Genomic DNA, 17,123 nt, shown 5'->3' with positions numbered 1-17,123 from the left:
TAAGATGCTCCAATGAAACGCCACTTTTAAGGCAGTGTCAACAGTCTGAGGAGCCGGTTTGTGTTATGAATAGAGCCGTGTGTGTGTGTGTGTGTGTGTGTGTGTGTGTGTGTGTGTGTGTGTGTGTGTGTGTGTGTGTGTGTGTGTGTGTGTGTGTGTGTGTGTCCGTCCATAGGAATCCCTCTGTGTTTATGCAAGTGTGAGTGTCTGTGTAGAGTTTCTGTCTGCATTACTTATTCATAGCAGCATAGAGTTACAGTACAACCACACACACACACACACACACAGAGAGACACTTTAAAGCAGTTCTGAAGATCATCTTGGAGGTTCTCCACATGTGCACAAGCAACTTCTTTGGTTGACAGTGAAATGACTTAGCCTATATCATTTTAAGAAAACTATGCATACTGGCAACAAATGCAAATACAAAGTTGTCCAGTGCCTTTGAATATCCAGTCTCTTGGTAAATGTGCTTGTAGATGGGTAGACTGATTTCTGCTCTTTTTAAGTACAAAACAGTGTGCTAACACACTTGTATGTTGGCCTACAGCACTTATTACTATCTAATATCAGTGTTGCGGCAGATTCAGGTACGTCCTCTTGATTTTAAGACAAAAACCAAACCACAATGTCCAGGGAACTCTCTGCAATAAAACAGTGGCAAGGAGTGAACAAAGGAAAGGTATGGAACTAATTCTAAAGCTCTGAATGTTCCCCGGAGAAGAAAAATGAAGCCTAAATGAAAGGTTTGGAAACAACAGGAGTCTTTCAAGTGTTGGCCGTCCAACCAAACTGAGGCACCAGGCAAGCGGGGCTTTGGTCAGGCAAGTGATGCAGAATGGTTGCTAGAGCTTCAGAAGTTCTCTGCAGAGATGAACCTGCTGAAAGGACAGCCAGACTTTTACAGCGACACGGACGCCACCTTTAGTAGTGGGCACATAACAGCCAGCGGGCAATGAAATGACTCAGAGGACAAAGATTCTTTAGACTGATGAGACACAAATTAAACAATTTGTGCAGAACTTCTATCACTGTCTGGTAAAAACCAGGAACCTGCCTACTACCACAGCTATGGTGAAGCATGGCGGTGACAGCATGAAGTTAGCTGGGATAAATAAGGAGAGCTCCTTTAATGAAAACCTTTTCCTGATTACACATTGATCTGAGACAGTATGATACACTGTTTGGTCCAAAATACCTATTTTAACATCCATGTTAAGACAAGCTAATGTTTGCTGTGTCTTTGGGCTATCCCCGTACGGGGAACCAATAATCGATGAGGTATGGAGACACTGGCCAGTGTGAGGATGAAATGTTACGGTATTGTGCAACCTTGTTGTTTGTTTTTGTAAAGAATCCACCAACAGGTGAAAGCTGCCCTGCCCAAACCAGCGGAGACAAAGCTGCACACTTCACAATCCAGGTGACTACATCGTGGGGAGAGATCTAAAATGAAAGAATTGCAGAGCTGAGAGCTCGCAGGTGGAACGGCGTTCCAGGTGCTCTTGATGACGGAGACAGCAGCCAAGATTGCAGAGAGAGCTACGTGGATACACACCAGTCACTACAGACGGGTGACTGATCCAGATCCAGGCGCACACCATGATGCGGATCGAGAGGCCAAGACCATGGCATACCCTTAGGTGGCTCAGGTGCGGCCTAAGGGTGGCGACTGGCGTCTTGCTGGTCATCTCCATCACGGTGGGGCTGTCAGTGCTGTTGCTGGAAATCTACAATCGTAAGACGAGCAACAGCAGCATGATTGATTCACCTCACCCGGACCACGAATCTACACTTAGACCACAAAACCCCTTTAACAGTTGGAATAGTCAGGTGTCAAACGTACCTTTTCTCCCCCCCTCAATACGGGTGGGTATAATCAGGTGCCACAGGTCCCAGACCTGCACTGGTCACTAGGTCCCGGACCTAGCACAAACTCGTCACTTCTCCTGCACCTGTCAATTTTTTCCCCAGGAAAAAACAGTGCCGGCACGTCTGCCGACCCTACTCTCGATCAGTAGGTGGAGAAGATCTTCCTGTGCAATCCTTAAAACTCGAGGTGTTGACAGCCACCGAGTTCGTTAGACCTCAAGTTACGCTGAGGGGGCTCCTGGTTCTCCAGACGTCAGGCCCTCTTCTCAACCTTCCTCTGTGGGGGAGTTTGAGGATCTAAAAGAGCCCAGGCCCTTACTGTGCACAGTTTTCACACCTTCAGTCCAGAGTCCCAGAACCCGCTCACAGATGAGGTCCCTTTGTGGTCGCCAGTTTTGTGGTGGCAAAAAGTTTTCTGTCTATTCAATAAAAGAATTGAAAAGAAAGTCTTCACACGTCAGCTATCTTTCTGAGTTTTAATAAGCATTCATGAATGGAGTCACACACATACAGTACAACTGCATGAAAGCCCTAGCTCACTCAGTGGATGAGTGAGCTAGGGTGTTCTCAGGCCTGCTATCTTTATAGTTCCCAAACACATACCAATAGACAAAATATATGGCACCTCTGTGGTTCTGCCTAGCCTCACCACCAGGACACAACAATCCCTTGTAAATTTCCACAGGACACTCTGTTGTGGGAGCCTCTCTGGCTCTTAACCTTTAACCTGTCCTGAGTGGACTCTCTGCTGCATCTCACAATGCTGTCATCACAGGGATTAACTGAGTAGTACCATATCACCAGGTGAAAAGAAGTTCTGTTACCAGCATGATTATACAACACTTGTAAAACATAACATGGGTTAAATATCAGAATTTTCCATCACATAGGTACTGTGATGTGTTATATATCGCAACCATGATTTTAGGGATGTCCCGATCCGATATTGATATCGGATTTATGTCCGATATCAGCCCAAAAAACGAATATCGGATTATATCGGACTGCATCTAAAATCTCCGATATAAACGCTACGATAAAAGCAGTCCATTATTCCGCTCCAGCACTTCTGTCCCATATGAATAGGTGACTCGTTCACACTCCAACACAGTAGGTGGCGTAATGCACCTTAATGTTGGTGCGCCGCCTGCCAGAGAAGAAGAGCGGCCGGCTCCATCATGCAGAGATCACATGATCACAACAACAACAGCGTGTGTGCGATTCATCCATGGTGCGATTGTAGCAGGGAGAAGTGATGTCGGCTGTGTGGCACGTAGACTACACACACACACAGACACGGGTGCATGGACAGGTCGCGCTTGCCCGCTAATCAACGGTAAATGCGCTATATTGCTCTAAATGTACAGTTCACATTAACTACCGACGGGGCGGTGGTCAAAGACCAGCTGGTCCACATGTTGTGCCGTGTTAACAGAGCTAAAGCCAGAATTAAATTAACGATGCTAATTTCTGTTAGCCCGTCTATGGCGTTTTACATTGTACGTTAGCATTAAGCTAGCGGGCTTTATGCTTAGTTGTGACACTGGCTGTGTGTTTTGAACGTTGTTTCAAACTATGTGGGTTTGATTAAACATCTATATTGCTGCTTAATATATTGCTTTACTCCTCTCATTATTGTATGTATGCCATTTTTACTGTAGGGCAAGCTCTTCAATTTGGAGTGACAAATAAAACCTTGAAGAGACAAGAAGATTTTGCCTTTTGTTTGACATTGATGTACATACAGTAATTCAAAAACAGTTGTAAATAAGGTTTATTTTTTAATATTTTACAGTTCAAAAGTTAGCTCACTACTGTCTGTCCCATAGAAGAACATGACAGCAGCAGCCTGTCAGTCAGCAACAGGAGGACTCTCCTTTGTATTAGAATTTGAAAAATATAAATAATCGTTTTTTTTCACCACCCCTAATATCGGATCAATATCGGTATCGGGCCGATATTGAAGGCTGCAATATCGGTATCGTATCGGAAGTGAAAAAGTGGTATCGGGACATCCCTACATGATTTAGTGTTCATCCATCCATCCATCCATCCAAATGTAAATGCCTGAAGACATTCAAAATTGACGCATACACACAGCAAAATTCAGCCTTTTTTTTTTTTTATTGATGCGTAAAGACGTTATTTTCTGTCATCTTAAGACAAACGTGGACATTGAAATTGACATTTTCGACCAAATTGCGTTCTATAGTGGAGTGACTTCGGGACAGGTCTCAGGCAGTCTTTGAGTGGCCCAGCCAAAGCCCAGACTTAAAACCCTGAACATCTGTGGAGAGACCCAAAGATGGGACTTCATAAACTATTCCCATCCCATCTGACAGGGCTTGACAGGATCTGCCAGGAAGAAAAGGATTAAGTTCCCAAATGCAGGTTTGCAAAAGCTCATAGATTTAACCAAGAAGAGTCTGAGCTGTAGTTACTGCCAACAGGACTTCTACAGAGTATGAGTACCACCACTCTGACAATCAATGGTTCACTTATATACATTTATGAGAATCTCTCACGCACGAGGGTGCATGGAGGGGGTGGGGGTGGGGGGTGAGAGTGTGTGTGCTCCCCTCCCCATCTCTGCTGGGTTCTGGCTCGGTGCCAAGTAGCAATTGGTTCTCATTCTACCAGAAACAAAAGACCAGCAATGACAGTGAGAGTGAGAGTGTGTGAGCGTGCGAGCAAGAGGAAAGAGAAAGACAATGAAAGAGAGAAAGATAAAGGAGTAGACAGAGGTTAAAAAAGTGAAAGAGGGGGAGAATGGCACAGGGAAGGAGCTCGACAGATTTCACATCTCAGTGAGCACGGAGGGACGAGCGAGAAATGAGCGGAGATTAGAAATAGAGAGTGTAAGATAGAGAAATGATGACATGGGGGAGGGAGGGTGAAGTGAAGGTGAGTTTGCTAAGTTTACAACAACGCTGCTCGATAATGAAAAAATATGAGTTTTCATTTAGATCAGAATTAGATACTGCGGTGCTAGAAGACACCTTATAGGCTACAACACACCGCACCTACAAGGTTACTATGACAATGAGCATATTTTCCACCATGTCAATTAAGGCACGCACCAGTATCCTCCTACACAGTGACAGGTCATTAGCAGATAGATGAACCCAGCAATGTTACAGGTTCCATGTCTAAAGGAGGCAGTTGCCTAAAGTGACTGTCCCAGTCAATATTTCAGTTTAAACAGTAGATCAGATGTATAACGTCAAAGAAGCTCGTTATTAAAAACCCACCACAAATTATCACCAAATTCGTTTTAGTCTTTTTTTAGTTCTTTCTTTTGTTTCCTCTATTCTGGTTCAGTGTCTTGACGCTGATCAACCTTGTTTCAGGCAGCAGCAAGAAGCTGTTTACTGCAGAAAATGGAATATGATAAACCTACTATACTCAACTTGTCCAGCACCCACTGGCACACAGACGGAGTGTCAGTAGGCAGCTCTTTGCTCAGCTTTATGATGTAGTAGTTTGTTTTCAATAAACTTTTTGTCAAAGTAATATCTATATGCTGTAAAGGTATCTCTGGAGTAAATATAAAGCAGCTTCTGCTTATACGCAGTTATTGCGCACATCCTTTTAAGCTTCAGTCCAAACCCCTAATGACTCTAGGCTGTGTAGGTCTCCTTTATCTCCTGATCATATTCCTTCTCTCTGCCACATCCTTTGTCTTTGTGCGTTTTACCACTGCAATGTCAGAATTTCTGCACAAGGGTCATTCATTTTGTCTTGATAAATGTTTCTAAGGCAGTTTGGGGGAATTACAATATATAAGACGATGTGACAAAAGGATGCTGATGATATAGCTACCAAAGACTGATTTCTGCCTTCTATTCTTTTACTAAGATTTTATTGTTTCGTTTATTTCATCAAAAAGTTGCTGTTGCTACAATTATTTCATTGACTATAAAATTATTATTGTCTTGGATTTTTACAACTTCTGCAGTTCTACTAAAGCCACACACACACACACACACACACACACACACACACACAGAGTAAAAGAAAGGGGGGGAAGAGAGTCCCTTTCTTTCCTCTCCATCTCCATATCAATGGCAGCAGGACAATCAGCTAGCTGGTTCACACCAGCAGCCTGGCAGACACATACACATGCACACGCGCGCGCACACCCAAGCCAGCAGCACACACACTTGCAGAGCCTCTCCAGTTTTCTTTCACCTGCATTCTCAGCTGAACTGAACTCGGCCTTTTGTGCATATCACTCTTCCTCTCTCACTAGCAGCAAGAGAAAGAAAATATATTGTGGTGTCCCTTCTTCTTCCACAACAGGTTACCAAAGCTTTATAAGTTTCTAGTCCATAATGTATGATAATGTATTTTGAACTGATCCTGTCTGCCCTGGAAAATACCGCAGTGTGTTTGTCAAGTGTGCCATGCACAGGGCTGGGCATTAGTGTGCTCTGTGAACAAACTGTCAATGAACTGCATTATCTTACAGAGGCCTTTTGTATCTTTGAGTATGATGTAAGCTACTGGAGATTAGTGTTGCTACTCTGTGAAGAAGATAGTAAGTGATGATTAATGTAGCATACAGTAAGAAAAAGTGACCAGTCCTACGTGTGGTGCTAAAACATGGTGCTAACTCAACTTTTGTTGTGTAAAAATATTGTGGAAATACATTTTTACAGGAAGCATCATACTTTCGCACCATATCATAAATTTACTAGTGTTTTGTTTTTAAACTGTACTTGAATAATTTGCTGAGTGGTGCTGATAATGTTTGCGCCTTCACTGCCTTTTAATTTCTGTGACCCATGAACCTGAGGGTCAAAACACAAGATATCATTAAACACAGCAACATTTCAGATGGCCAGGCAATGTTTTTTTGACTTATCAAATAGTGGGAGATGTTATTTAGCAATGAATAAACTAATGATAACGATTAAAAAAAAAGAAAAAGAACAGTGACAGACTGGCCATACGGCAATATGGGTAAATGCCACAACAGCCGTGTACAATGCAGCCGAGGCGGACTTGCGAAGATGTGGCCGAGGCGGCCGCAAGGAGATGCTCACCTGATAGAGCAGCCCCCCACGATCAGAAGCACTGGTGCAGTCTGGGTTCAATTCCACCCAGTAGAAAATAATATTGGTGGACAATGCATCTTCTTTTCTCATCATCATGGGCTCTATGCACAGCTCCACCACTTCCTGAATTTAAGGCAGGTCCTTCATTTCCTGCCTTACATTATTGGACAAACTGATTAATCCAGGTGTGTAGGCTGAGTAGTCACAATGGTCAGACACACCTGGATTAATCAGTTTGTCCAATAATGTAAGACAGGAAATGAAGGACCTGCCTTAAATTCAGGAACTGGTGGAGCTGTGCATAGAGCCCATTGGATGAACAATGCTCTATTACTATATAGGCTACTCACTATATATGTTTGTGTAAATGTGGGCCCTCTCTGTCAAAAATGCAAGGGCCTCTTTATGGTGCCAAGTTGATACTGTGAACCTTTCAAAGATGAGCAACACTGGCATACATTTTAAATTGTATTCTGGTCAAGTGTAAATCAAACAACACACTCCAATAGATGATGGAGGGGAAACACAACTGGCTGAGTAGCAATAGCACAAACTTAAATTTAGCACCTTTACACTTAAAAACTTCTGGCGGATTATACAGCAGCTGATCTTAAATCAAACCACAGACAATTGGGTTTGAATTTTTACTTTGAACTCAGCATTAAAATCTGTTAGAAACTCACAAGGTTCGAACTCACGTGTGGTAGAGTGCAGTCGTTCTCCCGCTGGAACCATAGACAGTTGAGATAGAACCGTGACCTTCTGAACTTCACTGTTCATCCGTACCGTCAGGTGTGTGTATGAACTGCGCTGAGTTTTCCTGTGTATTTCCCAGTGAAAATTAGAAACGACGTTAACAAGATTACGAACTAGTGCTTAACTGCTAAAGCAATGTCTTGGTAAGTAGCATGTCTTGTATTTTCTCCTGTATTCAAATGTTTAGGTGATATAAAACAACTGAGTTGTAACGTAGCCTGCTGTACTGCACATTCTGCTGTTCAAATATACTGTGAGGTTAGCTTAAGTTGTGATTTTGTAAACATTTTGCATCAGTAACTTTACCTTGTAGTGAGAGTAGCTAGCCTACATCGCTAACGTTAGCTTAAATCTTTGAGATATCTCAAGTTAACACATAACTTAGGCAACTTAATGTCTGTGTGCTGCCCATACCTTTTAGTTTCACCACTGTCTCATGTTAAGTCTACCAATGTGTAAATATCCTCTTTCAGTCAAGCTCCTCCGCTGCCAGACATGCCCAAGTATTTTGGCATCAGTGGTCCCATCAGTGAAGACCTGCCCGAAGAGGCTGACCTGGTCCGGACCAAGAAACTGACTGACATGCTCAAGTCCCGTGGTGTGTTTGAGGACGACTCGGAGCTACAGCACAGGTATGACTGTTTCTGTTTCATTGTCTCCTCCTTGTTTCTTTCATAAAGCCTGGAGAGGTAGAACTGGGGGGAAAAAACGTTGATTTTTGTTGTGTTTATTGTGACAAAGTGTCTTGGGTGTCATCTATTGAGATCTCTCTCCTGTGTTTGTTTTTACTGCGAGAGGAGTGATCTTTAATTAATTTAGTAAAGGATTTAACAGTATAGCATCCTCAGCAAATGATGCTTATTATACAAGGGGGAGATATCATGTGAATAGGACCATAACATGCTTTGCTTAAATTGTCAAAGTTTGTAAATAAGTTTTATTTGCAGAGAAATGGTCGTGAAAAGACTGGAGTTCCTTTTTAAGGAGTGGCTCAAAGAAATATCTGTAGAACTGGTAAGAAATTGTTGGTTCAATGTTTTTGTTTAATCTGTTATGATGTTTTAAAGTGAACTCAAGTGTTATTGCATGGACAATCTACAATTTAATCCTCAATGCTTTTTGATTTTAGAACATACCTGAATCTGTCACTGAAAATGTCGGAGGAAAAGTCCTTCCCTTTGGCTCCTACTATCTGGGAGCTCATTCCAAAGGTAATTCAGAGACTCTTTCCTTCAGAGCATTCAGAGCATTTTAGGACTGTGGCTGTGTTTTCATCTTCTTCTTGCTCATAAGAACTTTTTTAATTTGATTGGACAAGTGCACAGTCATACATGGATAATGGTCTGTTTAAATCTAGACTTTCCTCTCATGTGAATCTGTGTTTGACAGGTGCTGACATTGATGTCCTTTGTGTGGGACCTGGATTTATTGACAGAAAGGAGTTCTTTACCTCCTTTTATGAGAAGCTCAAAGCCCAGCAGGAGGTCAGAGATATACAGGTAAATCATAAAGTGATTTATTACAAACTTAGACATTTTTCTCCCTCGTGTTGTGACTGACAGTGTTATGTCCCTTAGGCCATTGAGGAAGCATTTGTCCCTGTCATCAAACTGTCCTATGATGGAATTGAGGTAATTTGTCCTGAGAAACCAATATAAATGCTGCTGTCCACAGTATTGTCAATAAAGTTTTGTCTGCATGTGTCTGAGTTGTTTTTGTGTTTCTGTAATTTTCTAGATTGACATGGTCTTTGCCCGTGTAGCACGGAAGAGTGTCTCTGAAAGTATCAACCTCCTTGATGACAAGTGGTTACAGAACATAGACAAACATTGCGTCAGGAGTCTCAATGGTAAACATCAGATTAAAGCACACAACTGAGGAATCCTGCAGTATTACATGATAGCTGCACTTATTGTACAACAGTGTACCAAACTGTTTATTTGTGGTTTGCTCTTTGTGTGTTCAGCCTCGTTTTCATTCTGTTTTTACAGGCTACAGAGTCACAGAAGAAATATTGAGCCTTGTGCCAAACGTTTATAACTTCAGACTTACACTGAGAGTCATCAAGCTTTGGGCCAAATGTGAGTTGAACACACAGAATAGTCAGATCTGTACAATAGCTAATGGTGCTGAAAGTTTTTCAAACAGGACTTAATGTCAAAATCAGTTTATTGTTCACTGCAAATATTTGCGATGAGTGATTATATAAATGGAAAAGATTGCACAAGAACTGTGTTTTACTAGTCTAAAACTGTTATATTATTTTATTTTCTCTACTAATGCTTACATTTTTCAATGTCCCATGTAGCCATGATTGTTTGGTTTTTCTAAACATCTATTGCTTAAACTTGAACTTTATTAATAATGTTTGGAAGCAAAGGTGATGTGAAATTAAACAGAGGTATGGAATATTTAACTCTTATATACTCATCTCTGTCCTTTTGTTTCCCTTCAGGCCGCAACATATACTCAAACAAGCTGGGCTTCCTGGGCGGTGTATCATGGGCCATACTGGTGGCCAGAATCTGTCAGGTTTACCCAAACGCTACAGTCTCCACTCTGGTGATCAAATTCTTCAAGGTCTACTCCATGTGGTGAGTTGTCTCAGCACTGCTGGCGTCTTTGTTAAATGATAAAACATCACACAGGGTCATCCATGGTGGTCAAGTCACCTCACCTGGCAATGACTGGATAAAACCAAACTTCCTATTTCAGATTATCTCTTGACGGATAGACTCCAGTTATGCATTTATTACAGAATCACCTATTACCATTGCTCTGTATCTTCTTGGCAGACACATGTGACTGGCTGGAAAACAGCAGTCCACCTCACTTTGTGCTTTTCTCCTAACAACCAGAACACACATTTAGTGTAGAGCTTTTTAAACTTTGAAGCTGCATTTAAAAGTTGTACATGAGGATCAGTTGGATTGAAATCTTGTGTTGTGTGTCAGGGAGTGGCCAATTCCAATTCGCCTTAGGATCGTGGAGGACCGCCACTACAACCTTCCTTGCTGGGACCCCAGGGTGAGGCTTTGTTGTTAACATTTTAGGTTACAAACACAGAGTTGTGTAAAGTGAGTCCTTTACTAAATGCATGTAAACTGACAGTTTGTGTATTTCTGCATTTCCAGTTTAATCTGGGTGACCAGCGCCATCATATGCCCATCATAACCCCAGCGTACCCACAGCAAAACACTGCATTCAACGTGTCTCCTTCCACTTATTCCGTCATCACAGCGGAGATTGAACGGGGTATGTAGTCACTTAGCTGACAACCACCAATGCTCTCCGTGCACTGCCTGCATTGTGGGCCCATGCCATGAATTATTAGTTTATTAGTTATTAAACTGTTACTGTGCTTGAAGTAAGTTAATCACTTTAATCAAACCATTTTAGGGATGAGGTTTTGTTTCTCTGAGACTGAAACAAGCTTTTTCTTCCCCCTCCACAGGCCACATAATCGCTCAACAAATACAACAGGGAAAAGCTGACTGGTCTGAACTCTTTGATGCACCAGACTTTTTTGAGAAATTCAAGTATGTATTGAGCTACCTGAATATAAAAATAAGCATAGCTGTGTTAAAGTTGTGTGTTGAAACGATGCAGAGCTTTATGTTTGATGTTTGTTTGTTTTTTTAATTTTCTTAATGACAGTATTTATGTCTATGTTGTACAAAAGGAAATACCTGTAGCTTGTGAACTACTGAAGGAAGGCTTGTTGTTGTTGTTATTGTTGTTGTTGTGTGTTAAATCATGTCCAGAACTATTTGTGCTGTTATTTAGTGAAACTCTGACTGAGTTATTTTAAAGTTATTTAATTTTTGTTGCTCTGCAAATATGAACATGTCTGTAATGAATGTGCCAATATATTTGTTTTGTTTTTTGCTGTTATTAATTGGAAATGTTGACTTGTGTGTTCAAGTAATTTTAGAGGACGTGGGTCACGTTGTCATTTCTGTGCAGAAAAGTATGTTGCTAATTCATGTGCTTCAATGTCTCAGACCTGAATATTTGGATGGACCGAGGTCCAGGTTTTATTGATTTCAGAGAGTAATTCAACATATGGACTGGAGCCTATTATAAAATATTGGAAATCACTATTGACCTTGTCTTATACATTGCTACGTGGACTGTTGAAGTTTTCCATCACTTTGTACGCTGCCTAAGACGATGTTAGTGTTGTGTCTAAACTTTGCTGTTGATCTTCGTGTTTAATGACTTGTTTGAATAAACCTTTCCTGCGGTCTAACCTTACTCTCACCTTGACTTTATCTCATTTCACAGTTATTTTTGAAACTGTTGGATTAGAGCAGGCAGTGTGTTGATGTGACTTTTGATCCACTTACTATCCTGCGGAGGAACACCCATCAAAAATACTGAGCAGTTGTGTACAAATGCTTGGTGCAAATTTTTGAAATTGTGTTGGCACTGAATACACAAACAGATCACCCCCATTTAAAACAATGCAGGCTGTTGGAAGTTCACTGTATAATGGACATAATGAAAACTAGTATCCATCGTTGTATGCTCATTTCAGTCATTATGCTGTACAGTAACCCAATGTGCTTTAAAATGTATCAGAAATGTAATCACATTGATCTTATTTAGTAAAATAGAAATGATTCTTCATGTAGTAATAGTCCTGTCCGAGTACAAAGGCCCAACATCTGCACTGTCTGCTGTACCTCTTATCTTTCAAGGCATTACATTCTGCTCCAAGTCACTTCTGCCACAGAGAAGAAGCATCCTCAGTGGTGAGTTCAAGTAAAGCAGGGAGGAGTGTGGATGTTTGGGTGAAAAAACATCTCATTAATATCTATGGGAGAGAAAAAACCGGTTCCCGAAAATGTTTTGATATCTGCGTCAGGTTTGGCCTGGTGGAGTCCAAAATCAGACATCTGGTGGGAATCCTGGAGAATAATGAAAATGTAAACCTGGCTCACGTTCATGTCCAGCCCTTCCATAACAAGTAAGGACATGGTTTTATGGTTGTATTTGACCTGTTCTTATCCTGTGCATTTGCTCTCAGTTTGCAGTGAGGAAGCACGAGGCATTCACTGACCTGTGTTCCTCACTGACCTCTGTTTCAGAAATGGAGTGAGCACATCGTGGCTCATTGGACTGTTTATGGCCTCAGATACAGACAAGCAGAAAATAGACCTGACCTCAGATCTCCTTTTATTCACTGACACTAGTATGTTGTTTCTACTCTCCTCCTAAATTTACTAGAAACGGAGCAACGATGTGTAAAATGATGATATTCCTATTTTGCTGCTGCAGTGTACACCCAGGCAAAGAGCTTGAAGATATATGAAGAGGGGATGACCATATCGACCATGTACAGCCCCAGAAAGAATCTCAGCTGGAAGATGCCTAATGGCCAAAGCAAAAGGTTTTTCACTCCAAAACCAAAGCCTGAAGTGAGCCACAAAACTCCTGCTACAGACAGGAAGAGGAAAGGCTTGCCTCAGTCTGAGATGCCAGCCAAGAGAATAAGAGCTGACAAGGTTTGTCAGACCATATCATGCTGCTTTTGGTGTCAATAACTATCAGTTTCTGCTGTGGAAAATAGCAATGAATAGTTCACCATTATAGGAGATTTACCTGTTTGCTTTCTCGCTGTTTCAAACCCTTGTTCTCCACAGAAATCAGTGTGTATGACAAAAGCGTTCACATTCAGCAAACCCACTTTACCGGCCAGGATTTCACAGGTCACAAAGATACCTTTTTCTCCAAATTCAGAAGCTTCTTCTACGAAGTTAAAACGTGATGATGATAAGGAGCTGCTCTGCCCTCTCAGCAAGAGTCCGAACCTCAAGAGACGCAGCACCCCTGAGCTGGAGGAGCCCACCAAGAAATTCAAACCTGACCTGGTATGCTACACTTTCCTGACGTGCTCAGCTTGCAGTTAGATAACACTCAGACAGTACAAGTGGAAGTATTCATACGTCTGTCCCTTCTCTGTCAGAGTGAGCCTCCTGACGAGCTCTCTGAAGAGCCGCCTGAACCAACCAAGCCTGTGACTTTCCTGAAAAACGTCATCAAACTACATCTCCTCAGGTACAGCACACAGCTCTGAGTAGAAAACACTCCTGAGTTCCATCTAGCTGCACACACATGACACACACAGAGCACATAGTATGTTAAAAGGATCCATAGAAAGTGTGTTGCAGTGGGTCGACTGACAGAGCTAGATGTGTGACATACCTTTTCACATCAAAAGAGGGCAGTAAAGCTTGTCCACTCAACTATTGAACTTTATTATCATTGCTTGGAGGCAATGAAACCACTCTTGAGGTGGTTCTTTTATATAGACTCAGTAAAAGAAACTGACAGTGTTGTTAAGTTGTGCTTCATGCATTCATTCTTCTTAACAATCCTGCTCTTCACTGTTTCTCTTCCAGGCGTAGCTGACTGACCAACCTCATCCTCCATTGTTTTTCTTTTTTTCCATTTCTCTTTTTGCTAGTTTATTGTGTTTTGTGTGCATTAAAAAAAAGAAAAAGAAAAAAAGTGAATGTGAATGTGAATGTAAACAAATGTGAATATTTTCTTTACAAATAAAAATTGCAAACATTGTGAATATTGTGTTATGGTGATGAAGTATGTGACAAGGATTCAGCTGAGGGGGAATGTGTTGACTTTTCAACCCCAAATGTATAAATACAGTATATTAGGGCGGTCAAACTATTAAAATAATTATCTTGATTAATTGCAATACTACTTAAAATACCAATATTACTTGTATTCTGGTGAGGGGCTAAAACAAGCACATGAAATGTAGGCCTATTACATGTAAATGTGTGTAAATGTACTACAGTGTTGAGTTGTTTTTCACACTGTTGTAAACTATCATGGCTGATAACCTAGCACCCCTACAGAATATAAATGGATGGACACTTACATCTATTAGAGTAGATGGGAGTTGCTTTTGACACTGTGATGAACTGGCCCTTTAATGATTAGGATGAGGCCTCTGGAACTGCTGATATTTTAGCGATTTTCAATAATAAACAGAGGAATGTGAAATAAGATAAGATATTTTAGACAATATAATATAATAAATAAATAAATAAATAAATTTAATGAAATAATAATATGTTCTGACTTCAGTGAGTGATAGAGGCCAGAGCTTTCAACAGCAGGGCTAAAATGGAAATGGAAAAGAGAACACTGCAAAGCAGCATAGCTGATTAAAGCTGATTAAGTATCCTGAAAATGTCAGCAGCATGACTGTCAGCTACTTGTGCATTTTACCCATATTAAATGGCTTTAAGAGTCCTTCATTATCCCAAGTGTCACAGAGATTTATCATTCTGCAAAGAAGTGTACGACTGCTTATCTGACGTTTAAACATGCAAATGGACTGTTTGAACAAGAGGAGACTATTGAGACGTCCCAGTGCTCTAGTGGTGAAGGCACGTACCGCACACAGCAATCCCTGGTTTGATTCCAGACTCATGCTGCATGCCATCTCTCTCTCTTTCTGGACGTGTTTCCTGGCTGTCTCTGTTGGCTGTCAAAGTAGAAGCTAAGATGGAAAATCTGAAAAAACTTACAGAACAGTAAGTGAAGTAAAAAAGAAAATCACATTGTGACTATTTGAACAGACATTGCAATATTGCTATATGAATTACAATGGAAATGGAAGTGGGAATTTTCACATGTTACTTTCACAAAGATTATATCATAAGAAGAGAGTGGGATTTGTAGGCTGGGGCATTTCTGCAGCACCATGATGCTTCACTGATACTTTGTAGTGACACATCTGACCATTGTCAAAAGTAACTGCAATGTGGATATTTCACTTCATTTTCACAATATCATGTATGTGTATAGAAATGTATATATATATGTGTGTGTGTGTGTGTGTGTGTGTGTGTGTGTGTGTGTGTGTGTGTGTGTGTGTGTGTGTGTGTGTGTGTGAGCATGACTAAGTGTGTGTCAGAATGCAAGTTCAGCTTTGATGACAGAACAACACGCCAATTTGCATAATTCCCATAACCACCCTCACTTTCCCCCTCCCCTCTGCATGTTAATGAGCTGTCGCTCTAGACACGCTAATTAAACAGAATGCCACACACTGACCCAATCAGGAGTATAGGGGAATGTAGACATCACACACACACACACACACACACACACACTACACTCCTGCATAGGACTTGTTTTACTGGCACTTTATTGCAACGCACACTAAAATGGACGACAGTAGACAGACACAATAAACACACGCACACAACCTCAGTCTGGAGGAGGATGCATTGTGGGTAAATACTGTCGACTGGGTCTTTGTGTGTATGCGTGTGTGTCGAGACAAGTTATGCAAAAGAGAAGTAACATGACTATTTTTTCCCTTTTAGACTGATCCCTGCCTTTCACTATCTCCCTCTCTCTCTCTCTCTCTCTCTCACACACACACACACACACACACACACACACACAACCATAAATAAGATGTCTAGACAGCACTGCCGTCAGTCTGCCCTCTGGTGTGTGTTGATCATACATACCAACAGAGTGACAGAGAGAGAGAGAGAGAGAGAGAGAGAGAGAGAGGTTAGGATATAAATAAATATGCATGACTTATCTCCTCCTTTAGGAAACACTGATTCATCTGAATGCCTTGCCAGGTTGGCATACAACCATGTACATGCACACGCACACACACACACAAAATAATGCACTGACCTCCAGGTATGTAAACAAACAGTCACACACACAGGCAGATGCACACATTAGCACACACCGGCGGCACTGTTTTCACCTACACACCACAACAGGGACTTGCTAATCTCCCAGCCTCCTCCACATCTTTAAGGGCATCGCTGTTCTATCGTCGTCTTCCTTTGACCTGTTTTTTTTTTTTTTTTTCAAACAGTGTATCACAGTAGTCAATATGATAAAATGTCTTGGACCACATTTCTGTGCATTATCCTAATAAATGCCGATTTTAACAGTCAACCTAGAGCAATTGAGTCCAGATCTGCTCTATTTGTGCCATGAAATAACTGATGTTGTGAGGTGGAACTATATCAACAAGATTGATAGCAGTTTTTTGAATAAGAAGCCACTGTATTCACATACTGTTTTAACACATGTCCATGTGTGTTTATTGTTTACGATCTCATTGCCAGTGAATGCTGTTGCTTTTTCTGCAGCACCGATGTAAACAGCAGCAAGTAGTAGTGTAAAAAACAAAAACCTGTTTACAAATGCAAAACATGCAAAACATAAACTTGACTTCATGTTTGTATGTGTGTATAAAAGTTGATAGGATAAAACAAGCTGCATAAACATCAACAGTGTTTATAACTCCAAAACGGTCAAATTGAACAAGGAGAGGAGAGGAGAGGAGAGGAGAGGAGGTGGTGGGATTTAAACTCAATAGGGCAACACTAGCCCTTGGCAGAGACACACACAAACACACAC

General features: G+C 41.3%; 1 protein-coding gene across 1 annotated transcript; it reads left to right on the top strand.

The window, feature by feature from the left end:
• Positions 1-7,823: 7,823 nt before the first annotated feature.
• On the top strand, positions 7,824-14,105 carry LOC310990360 (poly(A) polymerase type 3-like; the record flags this gene model as incomplete). Its single annotated transcript, XM_083977707.1, has 18 exons — positions 7,824-7,831; positions 8,162-8,320; positions 8,636-8,702; positions 8,818-8,899; positions 9,078-9,187; positions 9,266-9,319; positions 9,426-9,537; positions 9,680-9,769; positions 10,144-10,282; positions 10,643-10,715; positions 10,823-10,943; positions 11,143-11,227; positions 12,559-12,660; positions 12,782-12,885; positions 12,972-13,198; positions 13,337-13,564; positions 13,660-13,751; positions 14,096-14,105. The coding sequence occupies 18 exons, from the start codon at positions 7,824-7,826 to the stop codon at positions 14,103-14,105; spliced, it is 1,863 nt and encodes a 620-aa protein (XP_083833833.1).
• Positions 14,106-17,123: the final 3,018 nt, after the last annotated feature.

This window comes from Trachurus trachurus, assembly GCF_905171665.1.
Source record: "Trachurus trachurus genome assembly, chromosome: 8".
Taxonomy (NCBI): domain Eukaryota; kingdom Metazoa; phylum Chordata; class Actinopteri; order Carangiformes; family Carangidae; genus Trachurus; species Trachurus trachurus.
The sequence above is the reverse complement of the archived record's forward strand: the minus strand, read 5'-3'. Positions and strand labels throughout refer to the sequence as shown.